This window comes from Balaenoptera musculus, chromosome 10, assembly GCF_009873245.2.
Source record: "Balaenoptera musculus isolate JJ_BM4_2016_0621 chromosome 10, mBalMus1.pri.v3, whole genome shotgun sequence".
NCBI lineage: Eukaryota > Metazoa > Chordata > Mammalia > Artiodactyla > Balaenopteridae > Balaenoptera > Balaenoptera musculus.
The window spans coordinates 99,125,387-99,141,452 of NC_045794.1; the positions used below are offsets into that span (position 1 = coordinate 99,125,387).

Here is a 16,066-nt window from a genome sequence, read left to right on the forward strand (position 1 = left end):
TGAAAATGGGACCTTCCAAGACAGAGACCGAGACCCCTGGACCCCCAGGTGCACCAAAACTTCTCCCATGCTTTTCTCCTTTCCCCCCACCCTTCCTTTCACTTCAGCTTAAAAAAGATACCAAAGGTGAAGGGACAAACAGTGAGGGAAATTCAACCCTTGGAACGCTGAGTCTTGAGTGACCCAGCCCGACACGGGCCCAAGACCCTCTGAGCCCCAGGGACGGAGGTCAGCGGGGCTCACTCTCGTTGCCCTGAAGCGCTGAGGGGACCACGCAGGGCCCCCATCTGCACCCGTCAGCACAAGCTGGACACAAGGCATGGGACGTGTCTTTATTAAAGACGCAAGCAAGCACAGAAGTACCACGTGTGGAGCTCAGTAATATCCATACAGTACTAGAAATAGAAAAATAGAAAAGAAATTTCACAGAAAGCTGCCTCCCTCGCAGATACACAGAAAAGGTGTGGCTAAGCCCACCACGAGACGCCGAGTACCACCTGCCCTGCTCCAGCCGCTCTCCTCAACGAGTAACAAAGCGCACGTCTGCACCTTCCAAAGACACCACGCAGAAGAGAGCCCCTCCGGCCACCACTCCGGGCACTTCCCAGCCATACAGACAGCCGGGACAGCCCCATCCCACCGCGGCGGCAGCGTGCGTACAAACTGGCCGCCGGCCCTGCTCTCACCTGGCCGCCCTTCCATCGCTCCTCCGAACTAGCGTGGGCCAGTTAACGAAGCGAGTGGCGGGGCAGTAAAGACCGCACCTCCGCTCCCTCGGACACAGCGCCGAAGGCGACATCGCCAGCCCCGTCTGGGTGAGACAGGGCGCTACGCTCGCACATCGGGTCTCTGGGGTGCAGAGCTGCAGGCCCAGATGGAACAATGAACGGTATGTAAAGACCCAGGAGTTCTAGAATTTACCATCAATCATCTGTTTGCCAACATAAGCAGGTTTCTGCTTTGGGGAATGAAAGTAAGACTGCGGAACAAAAAGCCAGGTTCCGAGTGGACTCAGTGTCTCTGTGGCGGGCTCTCTGGTCGCCGCGTCGCGCGCCTGTCCCACCGGGTCCTCTGCATCAGCCTCAGAGCCACTGGCTGGGGGTCGCTGGCAGGAGGGCATCCTCTCTGAAAACGCCCCAGTGAACAGTTCCTGCTGTATCCCAGGGTGACTACTGAGAACTGAACGCCACCAGAAGAAACAAGGTCCCCCCGACACCCGACTCACCCTCGGTCCTCACCAGAGTCTCACAACCAGATAAGAACCGAATGGCTGTGCCTTCCGGAAGAAAACTACAAAAACAAAGAGTCAACCCTGAGATCTTCCTACCATGCGGGTGTGGCTCGCTCCTGAGTCCCTCGGAAATGAACTTTTATTTGGTTTACTGACATTTATTTAGATTTCCAGTGAAAAGCTCTATAAAATACAATAAATAATGTGGGTTGTAAAAGGTAGACATTCTAGCTGCATATGTTACAGACAGGATACGTATGGTCCAGGTCATCAGAACCGCAATCTTTGTAATCAGACATGTAGACTTCAAATTCCAAAGGCGAGACAGCTGCTCTGGATCAGAAATAACCCCACTTCCTCCACTTCTGCGCCGTGTCTTACACCGCTCCCAGAGCTTGTCCAGCAAGTAACAAATGAGTGCAAACGGGACTTTGAGCTATTAGTGTCTGGGTACTGTGAGCATGCAAGTTTGCTGTTGCTGTTATTATAAGTAAAAGTCGAACATGAGGTCACACTTTCCCATCTTCTGTTTATACACCAAATCAAACTTCTCGTTCATGGAGACAGTGAAGATGTCCTTCCACAGCCCGACTCTTCCTAAAACACAAAAAACAGCAGAATGTGCTGAATTCACCTGCTGTCAGGCCAGCTACCAAACCACAGGAAATGGATCTGGAAGGTTCCAGATCTATTCCCGGACGCCTCTGAACCTGGCCTATTGGGGCAGGATGGGCCACGTGAACTACAGACCAGCTGAACCCTCTTCCCTGAGTCTGGTCATCCCGATGTGCTTTCCGCCCAGCACCACAAATGTGCAGAGCTGCGGGCCTTGCCCATCCACCACTGAATCCCCAGCTCCAGGCACAAAGTGGGTGAGTCACAACACCGCAGAGGACAGACAGTGTCTGTGGAACAGATCTGCGGCTCTGGGCACCATGTGCATCTGGGTCCTCGTGACACCACTACTCACTCACGGCTCAACAGCTCCACCAAGGCAGGATTTGCTTCTGGAGAATTTTAAAAGGAAAAAAAAAAATCATCCAAAAAGGTAGAATGTTTTATGGTGAGCAGGAAGCCGCCTGACCAGGTCAAGGGTGAAGATTTCGAGAAGCCTGCTCGTGCATCGTCAGGGAGGAATTTAAAGGGAGAAAAACGGTCAGAGCTCCCAACTCAACATCAGAACGAGTCCCAGGCCCCCCAGCCACTCCATCACAGCCACAGCTCAGCGAGGCTTGGTCAGAAAATGCGACCTCCTCCTGGCAGATGTGAGGGAGCCTGGAGAGTGCAGACTGATGTGCAGGCACGGGCCTACCCATCCCTTTATGAAGGGAAGAGAGAGCTCAAAATGACGAAAACTGCTGAACCCACTTTCCTTAACTACAAAATCTCCAGTTGTTCTGGTCACATATGAATGGCGACTGTGAAGATGTCACGAGTGAGGGTCCCGCCCTCCCACCTACAGGAGCTGTGAACGCGTCACCCGGAGAGCAGGGGCTGTGCTTTTATATAACCGCCTCGGGGGACTGAAATGCCCGTTTAGAATTCTATTCACCGTCAGCATCTCTGAGATCAGAGCTCTGACCGTCTCCAGCAAACATCCTTCGTTAGCTCTGTTATTAACAGTCGTCCTTGTCCTGGCAGGACCTCACATATGAAACTGCAACCTTGCAAATGCTGAGCTAATAGATCCAAAGTGACAAGGATTTTCTCTTCGGTGATGAAAAATTATATGTCAGTGTTGGAGAGGACAAAACAAGAGACACTGCTCTTGGTACCCTCTAATGATACCTAAGGGACAAAACTAAAAGCTTCTAGACCAATCACACCATAAATATATTTTTCCATGACTATTTTTCTCAGCTGAGGCAGCTGAGAGCTCATGAAAGGAGTCACCCACCTGGTTTAGGATTTGGAATCAAGACAGTGCAATTTATGCTGTGATATGAATCAAATCTAAGCAATGCAGCTGGCTACTCAAGCCCCTGCATTCTCACCAACGCAAGGAGGTCTTCTGAGCAAAGAGGCAATATGCTAAAAGAAAACAAAATCAAAGAACTGAAATAAAGCAAAACCAAGGTAAACGATGATAAAGCAAACACATCGGAAGGAGCATATGGGCACGCAGTATGTTCGCGACACTTCTTAACCACACAAATGAACCGAAGGGGGGATTCTGGAGAAGGTCACACCCAAGGATGACAAAACACAGCGAAAGCAAAATAAAAAAGAGCAAATAAATTTTAAATAATAAACATTTGTGAAGATGCAGCCAGGAACGAAACGGCAGGGTGACGCGGCTTGTTAGTGTCTTCTTGGAGAGCGGCCCACCTGCCTTTACAGGAAGGCGCTCGCCCCCTGACCTTCAGAACAGCCCTGCGAGCCAAGCGGGTTGGCAGCCACGACCGGCCCTCCTTAGAGGAAGGACCAAAGGCCGGAGAAGCTCAAAGGCGTGGCCCGAGCTTGGCCAGGCGAGGCGCTTCTCTCCGCTCCAGGCAGCTGCCTGCAGAGTCCGGCGTCGCTTCCGGGCCCTCCTCTGGGACATTCTCACCACCCGAGGGAGCTGGGAACCGGCCTCGGGGGCACAGCACCGAGTCAGGCGCGACTCCTGCTGAAGGGCTGGCTCACAGGCCTCGGGCAGCTCCCAGCGGCGCCGGGGATTCTAGTGCCCGAGCGCGCCACAGCCGAGCAGCCTCGAATACCACAAGCCCTGAGGGCACGGAGAGCGACCCGGGTGGGTCTGGGGAGGATTCCCACCCGGAACTCCTGCCTCACCTCGAACTGCTTCACGCGCAAGACACAGCTCTCGCACCGGGAGGGAGCGCCAGCCTCTGTGACGGCTGAGGCCCGCGTTTCCTGCTCGCTCGCGCTCTCTCTCGCGCGCACACACACACACACACCCCCCCCACATACACACACACACACACACCAGACACACACACACACACCACACACACCCCCCACATACACCCCACAGACACACACCACACACACACCCCACATACACACACCACACACACACACACCACACACACCCCCCACATACACACCACAGACACACACCACACACACCCCATACACACACCACACACACACACCACACACACACCCCACATACACACCACAGACACACACCACACACACACCCCACATACACACACCACAGACACACCACACACACCACACACACCCCCCACATACACACCACAGACACCACAGACACCACACACACACACACCCCCCACATACACGCCACAGACACACACCCCCCACACACAACCACACACACACACCACATACACACGCGTGCGCACGCGCACACACACACACACCCCTTCCGCCGACGGGGCTGCTCCTCCCCGCGCTGCTAGCTCCCCTGGGGGATGGAGGGAAACGGCCCTTCCGCACACGGACTCTCCCCACTCTCTTCCCTCGACTCCCGCGGGCCAGCTGGAGCTCAAGGAGGCCACGTGCACGCACTGCGCTTCTAAACACCACAGCCCCCAACCCATCCCCAGGGTCCGCCCCGTGGGGCATCTGGGAAGGCGCCCGCCTGAAACGCCTCTTGCCCACAGAGCCTGAGACATCGGCAGCCACGCCCGCGGACTCCGACACCATGCGCCTGGTGACAAGGCCAACTCCAGCGGGGAGCTCCGGGGAGCCTCAGCGACACTTCCCGGGTTACCTTCCTGCCCCTCGAAGAACACAGGGCTCTGGGGAAACGAGGCTCAGGGCAGCGGAACCCTGACGTGGGGGGACTGTGGTCCAGAACACGCGAGGACAGCGGCAGGAAGGGGGACGAGGCCGCCGGGGCCCCAGGCAGAGGCAGAGGGAAGGAGGGGGGGCAGGCGGGGCGCGTACCCCGGCCCACAGGCAGGGCCTCGGCGTCGCAGCACTGGTCCACCAGCTGGCGGCAGTGCTCGGTCAGGGACTCCAGCTGCGCCTTGTCACACGGCACCCCCAGGAACCGGGCCAGCTGCTCCACCATCGCCACCAGGTCCTGGAAGACAAGAGCAGAGCGCGGGAGCCCGTCGGAGGTGGCGCCTTTACAGAACACGACTTCCGGTACTGTATCCACAGCCTTACTTAGTCCTCAAGACAAGCCTGAAATTGGCCTCATCTGGAAATAAAATCCAGGTTTAGAAACTGCCCAAGGGCACTCCGCTCTCAAGTGGCAGATCTGGAATTCAAACCCAGGTCCCACGGAAGCAGACGTGAGGTCCTGATATAGTTGCAGTCATCTTAAACAGCAGCAAGAAGGAAAAGCCCTTTGAACTGCGCCAGGAGCAAGACCAGCTCACACTCTCCCCGTCCCGCCACGCCATCCGCTGGAATCTAGACTGGCGCTTGGGAGAACTGGGAGACCCTAGGGACCCCAGGCAGGCCTCAGGGCCGGCCCGCCCCACCGGGCAGGGGGAGCTGGCTTGGTGTGAAGCAAGATTCAGCTCTACTTGACTCGCTGACATAAAGCCATCTCTGGGCCCCATCGCCGCACCATTCCTGAGAGCGGAGCATTACGGGCGCAGCCCAACAGCCTCCGGAGGGGCCCCGCCCACCTGCTCACTCCGGCCCACGTCCCTCTGGGCAGACACCTGGACCCGCACCCCGACCTGCAGGGGCCTGACAGCCGGGTCCACGCTGGCTTCCATGCTGTTCCTTCAGCCTGTCAGGCGGGTTCTTTCTGGGACTTTAGTTTGCTGCGTCCCGTCTGGAATGTTCTTCTCCAGGTGTCCACATGGGTCACTCCCTCACTTCTTTCAGGTCTTTGTCCCCATCAGTGACGCTTTCCCTGACCTGCACTTAAACCTGCCACCCCCCCCTCCCCAGCACTTCCCTTTTCTGCTTTATTTTTCAGCATTTATCATCATCCAGTGCATTTTACTGTTCGTGTTTGGGGTGGGGTGGGGCGGGAGGAAGAGGCAGGGAGGCTGCGAAAACCCAGGCCGCAGTGACACCAACCTGGGCCAGGGAGACGGGGGCAGAACTGGGGAGAAACAGTCACACAAGAGATACGTTTTGAAGGTAGAGCCAACGGGATTTGGGAAATGAAGGCCAGGTGTGAGAGAGGGCGAAGTCAAGGATGAGTCCAGACTTCTGCGTGAGCAGCGGAGGACGGAGCCGCTGCCCTGGATGCAGACGGGTGAAAGCGCGGAGGTCCCGAGGGGACCCCTCCGGAGTTTGGTTTGGAGACGTTACGTCTGCGATCTGCACCACACACCCAGGCAGAAAGGTGCAGTGGGTGGACGGAGATGAGCCTGGAGAGGGTCCGAACCGGGCCTGCAGGCCCGAGGCCCGGCTGAGGCCACCAGGGGAGGGAGTGTGGACGGAGGAGACCAGAGCTGAGGTCTGGGGGCAGAGGCAGGGCTGCTGCCATGGAGGAGTCAAGGGGAGCATCCGGGGATGCAGGACGCACGACCAAGCGTGACCAACTGCCTGTCGCCTGCTGCTAGGAGGGCGCGACCGAGGGACACAGACACACGGGGGTCGTGGTGACCTTGACAGAGCAGCCTGGGGACGGGGTGAGCCTGCCTGGAGGGGCTCAGGAGCGGAGACAAGTCTGAGGTCCCTCGGCAAAGAGGAGCCGAGGAAAGGGAAGGACGTTGGGGGCAGGAGGGCTGGGCTGGGGCAGGTTCGCACTGTCGCCCTGAGAAAGGAGAGGCGTCAGCACTTCTGCTCGGGCAGCGGCAGGGTTCAGACCCGGCAGGGGGCAGCGGGGTTCCAGGACCAAGGGGACCTCGCACACGCTCGGCACACAGCGAGGCTCTCAACGTGCTGAGGACGACAGTGCTGACACCGGGACGGGACGTGCCGGCCCCCCTTCCAGACCTCGCTGTCCCGAGGGCACAGGAGAGGTCCTGCCTTGCTGCCCCAGCACCACCGCCCAGCCCGGCACATGCACTCAACCACCACCCAGTGCCCGTCACCCTCTGTGCCAGGCACTCAAGAACTCGTCACAGGAATCGATTCACAGGTACACCCGCCGGGGTTGTCAGCACTTTGAGAATTGCCACCCTAAGGCAAACAGGCTGGGACGAGAAATTCGGACTCTGCCATCTCAGCCCTTTGCCCCAAGCTGGTCACCTACGGAGAGGGTGCTGGGTGGCAGCAGGGTGAGTCCGGCTATCGCTCCACTGCTGCTGAAGCAGAAAAACAATAAACGGGCCTCTCGAAAGCACCGCATGCCACCAACCCAGAAGCTGTGCTTGGCCGGGGGCCAGGGCAGGGCAGAGGCCCAGGGGGCCAGCACCGGCTGGAGGCGAAACACTGGTCAGGGGGACCCTAGGCCCACCCGGAACTCCTGAGTCCAACTGTCACCCCTGATGCCCGGGGTCTTGGTGCTGCAGGCCCCGCCCGCCCGCCCGCACTGGGGGCAGTGGCTGTGAGACTGAGGGCATGGCCGGCAGCTGCCTCCCGTAGCACCACCCCTACGGCACTCACCCCTACGGCACTCACCCCCGTGGCGCTCACCCCTACGGCACTCACCCCCGTGGCGCTCACCCCTACGGCACTCACCCCCGTGGCGCTCACCCCTACGGCGCTCACCCCTACGGCACTCACCCCCATGGCGCTCACCCCTACGGCACTCACCCCCGTGGCGCTCACCCCTACGGCACTCACCCCCGTGGCGCTCACCCCTACGGCACTCACCCCCGTGGCGCTCACCTCTATGGCACTCACCCCCGTGGCGCTCACCCCCGTGGTGCTCACCCCCATGGCGTTCACCCCTACAGCACTCACCCCCGTGGCGCTCACCCCCGTGGCGCTCACCCCTACGGCACTCACCCGGTGCATGTCTTCGTACTTGAGGAAAAGCACGTTCGAGTCCATACGGTGCTCCCAGAACTCCTGCACGTGCTCAAACCAGGAGCCGTAGCCCACTGTGGAGACAAGGGGACAGGTGACCAGTCACAGGGAGGGAGCGGGCATGTGTGAGGCGGCCTTGCTCCCTGCCTTCCCTGCCAGAAGGCTCCCCTCCTCTGCCCAGTAGCTGTGCTTCAGGAAGCCCTGGGCTCCACGGGCAGCCCCCCAGATGAGCCACGTCCCCTGGCCTCCTGCCCAAGGCCTCGGCCCCTGCCTCCCGGCTGCCCAGAAGCCCCGACTCTTACGTGGAAGCCTCTGTTCTCTAGGGGTATGGACGGTACCCGGCACCCATGAGTTTCTCTAACAAGGGGTGACCGGGAAGAGAATGACGCCCAGAGGAAGTGGGACACAGGACCAGTGAGTTTTGCCGTCAGGGCTAGGATGGGGTGTGGAGGCTCTAGACAGAGCTGCGAATGGGGCCTGCCAGGCCAGCGCATCACAGACAGAATCCTGGAACCAGGCAGAACCAGGAAGGCGTGGGGGTGAAGAGGGGCAGCGGGCCCTGTCCTGGCACACGAGGTTGGGCAGGACGGGACGACAGGTCACACCCACACCCCAGCCCTCGCGTTTCCCACGCTCCTTAGGGCCTTGGTGTGGGGTTGAGGTCACACAGGCAGAGACACAGATCAGTGTGGCCAGGCTGCTTCGCAACGTTTTTCATAAAAACGATTGATTCTCACTGCCGATTCACGCTGATGTGCCCATCGCTATGAGGACATCTCCCGAGGGGGCTTCCACACTAATCAGAGGAAGGTCTCGGCCGAAGAACATGGGGGCCCCTGGGCCTGCTGGGCATCGGGAAGCAGGTCCGGCTGGATAACAGGGGCCAGTCAGGGGTGGTGGCCCTGCTGCCTGTGTCCTCACTCACCCGAGCGCCCGTCCAGCTCGCAAGCACTGGGCCCTGCAGTGGAGCTCCCGGCCTGGTGGCAACGCCCCAAGGAGACTGGCACGGCGACATGGAGTGACCGGCACCGGGAGGGAGGCCCCGCGGACACGGGCAGGCCTCGAAGGATCAGTGAGGGCTGGGCAGGCAGCAGAGGGGAAGAGGCAGCAGGGGAAGCGGCGCACAGAGGCAAGGCCTGCAAATGGGCCTTAAAGACATAAGAAGTGGCCGCGGGGGCCCGCGGAGCGGGTCAGAAGCAGATGGCAGGGTCAGACAGAGGGCGGAGGGCGAAGGACAAGGGCTCGGGACAGAGGCGGCCGGCCCCTCATCTCCTCGCTGGCCGTGAGAGCCGGCGGGCCCTGAGCCTCTCTGCCGCCCCCCAGGGCTGCCACGGCGCCGAGAGCCCCGCGTACAGGAGGGCCTGAGGGGCAGCGCCTGTGCGTCCTCCTCTACGGGGTGGGACGGGCAAGGCGCCGGCGAGGGTCCTACTTGTAGCGCGGAGTCCCCTGAGTGGCAGGGCTGCTCCTGCCCCCGCACAGGCACACCTCAAGGTGCCGACAACCTCTTACACTTACACGCGTGGCCAAGGCTGGGAAAACAGGGGTGACCCAACGCCTGGGTCCCAGCCAGCGCGACCCGACAACATCAGCCTGCCATCCCGCCAGCAGGTGGCAGCACAGCAGCAGCCTGGGCCCCGCAGCCCGACGAGAGGTCCTGAGGGATGGAGGCGTGGGTCAGGGGTCGCTGAGGGGTGGGCCGGGGGACCAGAGCAGAGCAGAAGCCCCTCTTCGGGCCAGCTAGGCGCCCCTCCAGCACTTCACGCGGAACGAAGGGCGGGGAGCTCTGGAAGGGGAGGGGTAAGGGGGCGGAAATGAACCAACACAGGGCAGGCTTCAGCCAAAGGCCTTGCTGGAGACCCAGCGCTGGGTGAATCCTGGCCCTCTCTGGGCCCCGGCGCTCCCACGGCAAAGTTCTAGCTGCGGGGCCCCGGACTCCAGGCCTGGCACATCCCCGCTCCGTGCACGCACAGGGCGGGACGTAACAGGCCGGCCTGCCCGCTTTACAGGACAAGGGCGAGTCCAGAGAAGGAAGGGGCCTGCGCAGCTCACGGACAGGCTGATGACCTCGGGGCCCCGAGCGGAGTCTCCCAAGTCTGGGCCCACAGCTGGCACGCAGACCAGGCGAGCCGCGCCCTGGGGCTGAGCAGTCCACTGGGCATGGACACGGAGGTAAGAAAACCCTGCTCCTTCCCAGAGAACACTCGCAGACAGACGGCCAGGGCTGCTGCGGACGGGGCGGGGTGACTCGGGGACAGCGAGGACGTGAGCACAGGGTCACTCGCACGGGGACAGGGGTGACAGGACAGAGGTCACACACAGGGACTCCTCCGCCCTGCTCCTGTCCCCCAGGCACATGGCTCCAGGGCCCCCCAGCCCTGCAGCGTGCAGGTCACGACCCCCAACACAGGGCTCGGGCAGCGTGTCCTCGCTCTGTTAGCGAACAGCATCATTTCACTGCCCCTTCTGCGCTTCATTCTTCAAGTTCTTCAGAACCTCGGACAGAGAAGGCAAGCCTCCTCGAGAGCCGGAATTGGGCGGGAGCGCAGAGAATAAACAGGATTGGGGAGGCTAGGTACATGGGTGCAGAGGCTTTGGCGGGACCACAAGCCAGTGTGTGCAGCCTTGAACTTCAGTGCCGGGCAGTGCTGTGACCTTCACAGCGTGGAGAGGCCTGTACTAGGTAACTTTTAACGGCTCTGGCCCGAGCAGGAGGCTTTCAGCCCTGCACCGCAGGGCAGTCTGAGCTCGGTGGACACCGCTATCTACGACAGTGTTGGCCCCATGCAGGTGACTGCTTCTATAAAGGCAGGGATGCAAAGTGGCACTTAGAAATACGGCTTTGGGAACCACAGGAGTGGCTTGCTCCAAATGCCTGGCAGACCACGAGGGGCCTGAGCCAGGTGGGGGGTGGGCTGGGGGGAAAGGAGGCTGGACAGAGGCCTTCAGCAGGTTCCAGGGGCCTCAGGGTACAGCCGCTGGGGCCACCTACGCCTGTCCCCTCCCACCCGGGCCCCTCCTCCCAGTCCCAGCTGAAGCAAAGACTCAAGGGCAGGGAAGAGAGGGCCTTTAGGCGGTGCGGGCGGCGCACTAAGGAGGACCTGGTCTTCAGCCAGGCTCAGGAGGCAGCTCCAGTCGGGCCACCCATTTAAATTTGGGGCGCTTTACTCCTGGACCGCCATTATGCACCTTACTCCACTCCTGTCCCATGACCTCGCTGAAGAACCCCTGACTGGGTTGGACAACAGATGGACAGCAAGGCTGAGGGCTACTTGAGCTGGGAAATAAAACAGGAAGTGTATTTTTAGACTTGGGTGCAGAGGAGTCTGGGGGCAGGTTTAATTAACAGGTACGTAAGACCCATTTCAAAACCCTCCTGGGGACTTCCCTGGTGGCACAGTGGTTAAGAATCCACCTGCCAATGCAGGGGTCACGGGTTTGAGCCCTGGTCCGGGAAGATCCCACATGCCGCGGAGCAACAACTACTGAGTCTGCACTCTAGAGCCCACGAGCCACAACTACTGAGCCAGCACACCACAACTACTGAAGCCTGTGTGCCTAGAGCCTGTGCTCTGCAACAAGAGAAGCCACCACAATGAGAAGCCCGTGCACCACAACACAGAGTAGCCCCTGCTCACCACAACTAGAGAAAGCCTGCGTGCAGCAACAAAGACCCAATGCAGCCAAAAATAAATAAATAAATAAATAATAAAATAAAATAAAAATAAATAAATTTATTAAAAAAAAAAAAAACAACCCTCCTGGGCACAAACTCTAAACAGAAGGGTGCCCAGAGAAGCCAGGGTTGGCGATGGGGGAGCCACCTCCGGGATGTGGGGAACAGAACCGTAGTGATGAGCTGCCGACCCCACTGCCAAGGGGGGCTCCCCCCTGGTCCACTGCCTGGCCCACTCCACCCCGGGGAGGGGAGACATGGAAGGGCCCTGGCTCGCTCGGCCCCAGCTCACCTCTCTCCCCGGGAACAAGCTTCCTGCCCAGAGCACTGCCTCCCCCCTCCCCCAAAGCGCACCCCGCCTGTCACACGGGCCTGGGGCTGGGGGCCAAGCCTGACCCTCAAGTCCAGCTAAAGGCCCACAGGGCTCTCCCATGAAGCCACAGCCTCCACTCTGGCCTCAGGCACCGATAACAGCGGTATCTGGGCCACCGTTTTCACTGCTCGGAATCCAGGCAGGAAGAGGGATGCTTTTAATTGGGGAACTTCTCAGAACCCCAAGGATGTGGCGAGAGAGAAGGGCTTCAGCGTTGGACACCCGCTCTGTCTGGCACTAGCTCGACCTCGGACAAGCTTCCTGACAGCCCTCAGCCCCAGCTCCTCTGCCCGCCAGCGGGAAAGCAGGCCAACCCCGCGGTTACTGTAGAACTGGGGGCCCCGCGAAGGACTCACGGGTGCTCAGCGAGCAGTAACATCACGCAGACACTTACACTTGTCGTTCATGAACCTCCGGCAGAACTCCTGGAACGTGCCTCGGTAGCTCATGGTCCGCAGGGAGCGGTGGAACTGGTAATAGGACACCACCAGGTCCTTGGGGTTCCGGGCCATGTATATGACCTGCAAGAGGGAGGGGGGGACAGAGGGACGGACGAGGTTAGTCTGCGGTCCTCCGTCCCAGGCAGGCCGCCCTCTGCAGGTTCCGCTGAACTACAACCCACTCTTTTGACCCCGTTTCCAACAGCAAAGTCAGCCCCTCGTGCACCAAGGCCAAACGCTTTTTCTCTGTTATTCTGTTTCAGCAGAGATGCCCTCCTGTCTACGCAATAGCATCAGCTAGGACAACTACTTGAGTGTTTTAGTATATTTCTGTTGTCTAGCACTCCTTTTTTTTTTTTTTTATCGAGGTATAGTTGCTGTACAATATTATATAAGTTACAGGTGTACAATAGAGTGATTCACAACTTTTAAAGCTTATATTCCATTTACAGTTATTATAAAATATTGGCTATACTCCCCATGTTGTACAATATATCCTTGTAGCTTATTTGATACATAATAGTTTGTATTTCTTAATCCCCTACCCCATCCTGCCCCTCCCCCCTTCCCTCTCCCCTCTGGTAACCACTAGTTTGTTCTCTGTATCTGTGAGTCTGCTGCTTTTTTTATTATACTCACTAGTTTGTTGTAGTTTTTTTAGATTCCACATATAAGTGATATCAAACAGTATTTGTCTTTCTCTGTCTGACTTAGCATAATGCTCTCCAAGTCCATCCATGTTGCTGCAAATGGCAAAATTTTGTTCTTTCTCATGGCTGAGTAATATTCCACTATATATATAAACCACACCTCCTTTATCCATTCATCCATTGATGAATACTCAGGCTGCTTCCATGTCTTGGCTAGTGTAAATAGTGCTGCTGTGAACACTGGGGTGTCTCTAGCACTACTTTAAAATCAGCGGAAGACAGAAAACTTATAGACCTGGCCCTGGTGATGAGAATTATAGGCCTCATACGTCTAATACAGTTGAGAAAAAAGGAAAAAAATCAGAGACAGTGAAAGCAGCCATGAGTCCTCAGGCCTTCAATGGGCAGAGGCTGGGCTCTGGCTGGTCAAGTTCAGCTGCGAGGAAAAGCGAAAGTGAGCAGCACGGATAAAATGCTAGAGACATGGGGTCAAGGACAGCCTCTCCAGCGCTCTTAGCACACCGAGGTTGTCTGGGAACTTGGGCCTGTGACAGACCACCGTCTGGACTGGCACATGGGCCTCTGGTTCCGGGGGCCGCGGGGGGCAGCGGGGAGCGGGGTTACCTTGGAGTCGCCGCTGTGGAGGTCTGAGGGCAGGAAGCGGTAGGGGAGGTGGCTCTTGATGAGGCGGGGGGACGTCAGTTCCTGCAGCAGGGCAGAGGGGGGGCGCTCAGAGGACACGCGCCGCTCATCTCAGCCTTCCTCTGGGGCCCAGGCGGACGGGGCCGCAGACGAGTCAGGACCCGGCACCACCTGCACCCTGAACAACCTTCTCACCTGAGACAGGGCCCCCAGCCCCACCCAGGCTGGACCCTGGGGGCAGACACGGGCCGACGCGGTCCCCGTCCTCGGCCCCCGTGGCCTGAGTCAGAGTGTACCGTCAGGGGTCTGCTGAGAGGACGTGGGCCCCGCAGTCAGCCTCAGCACAGAACTCCCGCGGCTCCTGGACCGGCCCGGCCCCTCCCTCGGCCAGCGCTCCACTCCCTGACTCAGACGTCCCCCCCGCTCCCCGACAGGCCCCGCCCCGTCCCACTTTGCTCCCGTCTGGCGTGGCCACCCTTCAACCACTAGGACTCTCAGTTTTCCTGTCCTGGGGGCTCCCTCACTGGGATCTCAGCTCTGCGAGGGCTGTGACATCACGGTCAGTTCAGTCCTCGGTGGGACCCCAAAGCCAAGAGCAGGGCAGCCCGCGGCGGGGGCCCACGCAGCTCTACTGGAAGGCTCAGCAGCGGGTCAACATGGGCTGCAGCACCGTGGCGGCCACAGGGGCGGGAGGGGCTGGACGCAGGTGGGCCAACGCTGGAGGCTGGGGTGCAGAGACCGGCTTACGCGGGACAACGACCCGGCGGTGGGGGGCATTCTCAGAGCTTATTTCAGGATGCTCGTCTAGTGGGAGGAGGGACAGGCGGGCCACCCAGGAAATGAGGCCTGAACGAAGAGGTGGCAGAGGGGAGGATGGAGAGAAAAAACTCCAGATCTGTCTGAGAGGTAGAAAGGATGGGACTTGGGAATAATGTTTATTTCACTCTTGACACCAAATGTTCGATGCAAACACATCCCACCTTCAACAGATGGGATGAGCCACAGCGGGAGGCCCCTCACCCCTACACTCCCCCCCCATCTCCCCTACTCCTGGCATCTGCCTCCTTTCCCCCTCAAAGCCACCCACGTCACCCACTGGTTCAGCTCCAGGGTCACTGCCACCAGCTCAGGCCCATCAGTCTTCCCCCCCACCACCAGCTACCTGGGGGTCCCGGGAGCTCGCTGCTCTCCCTCCACCCATGAGGCCCCCAGGAACCCCTCAGGAGCAACCGTCACTCAGGGTGCGACCATGGAAAGGCCCCAAGGGGGTCGTGTGGGCTGCTGCCACCTGCCCAGAGCCCACCTTGATGATGTCCAGGCCCGGCTGCGGGTACTCCAGAACAGGGAGCTGCTCGTCGATGTTCATCAAGCCAATCTCATCAGGGTCGGCCCCCTGGCTCACCAAATAGACCACCTCCTGCAGCAAGCTGGTGCCTGGAGGGAGAGAAGCCCAGTCAGGGGCGCCCAGAGGAAGCCCAAGGGCCAGCCCCACTCTCGGGTCAGCGCCTGCCGCCCAGAAAAAGGGCTGAAGGGCCGCAGAGCTGGGGGGCGTGCAGTGTCCCAGGGGTGCCTCGAGTCTAGTGGAAGAACACCGGCCTGGGCGTGAGATCTTGGCCCGAATCCCACCTCTCGGGGTGACCGCGGGTGAGCCAGGTTTTCTGAGCTCCTGTTTTCTTGGCACTAAACGCAGGCAGGAGATTTCTCAAGGCTGTTGTGAGGAGTGAACAGGACACACAGTGCCTGCCTCCCCAGGGCTCGAGGACTGTCATGAGCGAACGATTCTCAGCCCTGGGCTTCCAGAAGCTGAATTTTCATTTACCCAGGCGTGATGAAGGTCCAGGGGAATGACTCGCCAGCCAATTATGATTTACAATGAAAACTATGTCGACTGGTACCTACTAAAGTGAAACACAGGTATGCCCTGTGACCGGAGGAATGTACAAGACAACACCGATAGAAGCATACCAGAACAGCCCTGCAGTGTTACTCAGAAGAGCAAACCTTGGAAACAACGGAAACATCGGTCGGCAGCAGAATGAATGAATAAGCCGGGATACTCAGACAATGCGACACTAGGCAAGCAGTGAAGCCAGACGCCAAAGGGCGTCTGCTGTGTGATTCTGCATGTTCCCATTCCTACTGGGTTCCAGAATGGGGAAGTAAGCTGCAGCGACAGAGGTGAGGACAGTGGTTCTTTGGGGGAAGGTTATCAACTCAAAGAGGACATGAAGGAGTTTCTGGGGTGCCGGGGTGGCT

The 16,066-nt window shown here is 59.1% G+C and overlaps 1 protein-coding gene across 1 annotated transcript in view; it reads right to left on the reverse strand.

Moving 5' to 3' along the window:
• Positions 1-317: 317 nt before the first annotated feature.
• The window catches only part of SULT4A1 (sulfotransferase family 4A member 1), a 34,446-nt gene continuing 18,697 nt past the window's right edge, over positions 318-16,066 (reverse strand). Inside the window, exons 2-7 of the mRNA XM_036864673.1 lie at positions 15,114-15,244; positions 13,793-13,873; positions 12,473-12,599; positions 8,012-8,106; positions 5,090-5,228; positions 318-1,828 (exon numbers count right to left, since the gene is read on the reverse strand). Of these exons, the coding sequence (XP_036720568.1) occupies positions 1,716-1,828; positions 5,090-5,228; positions 8,012-8,106; positions 12,473-12,599; positions 13,793-13,873; positions 15,114-15,244 (686 nt within the window). The 3' untranslated portion in view covers positions 318-1,715. The remainder of the gene's footprint in view (positions 1,829-5,089; positions 5,229-8,011; positions 8,107-12,472; positions 12,600-13,792; positions 13,874-15,113; positions 15,245-16,066) is intronic.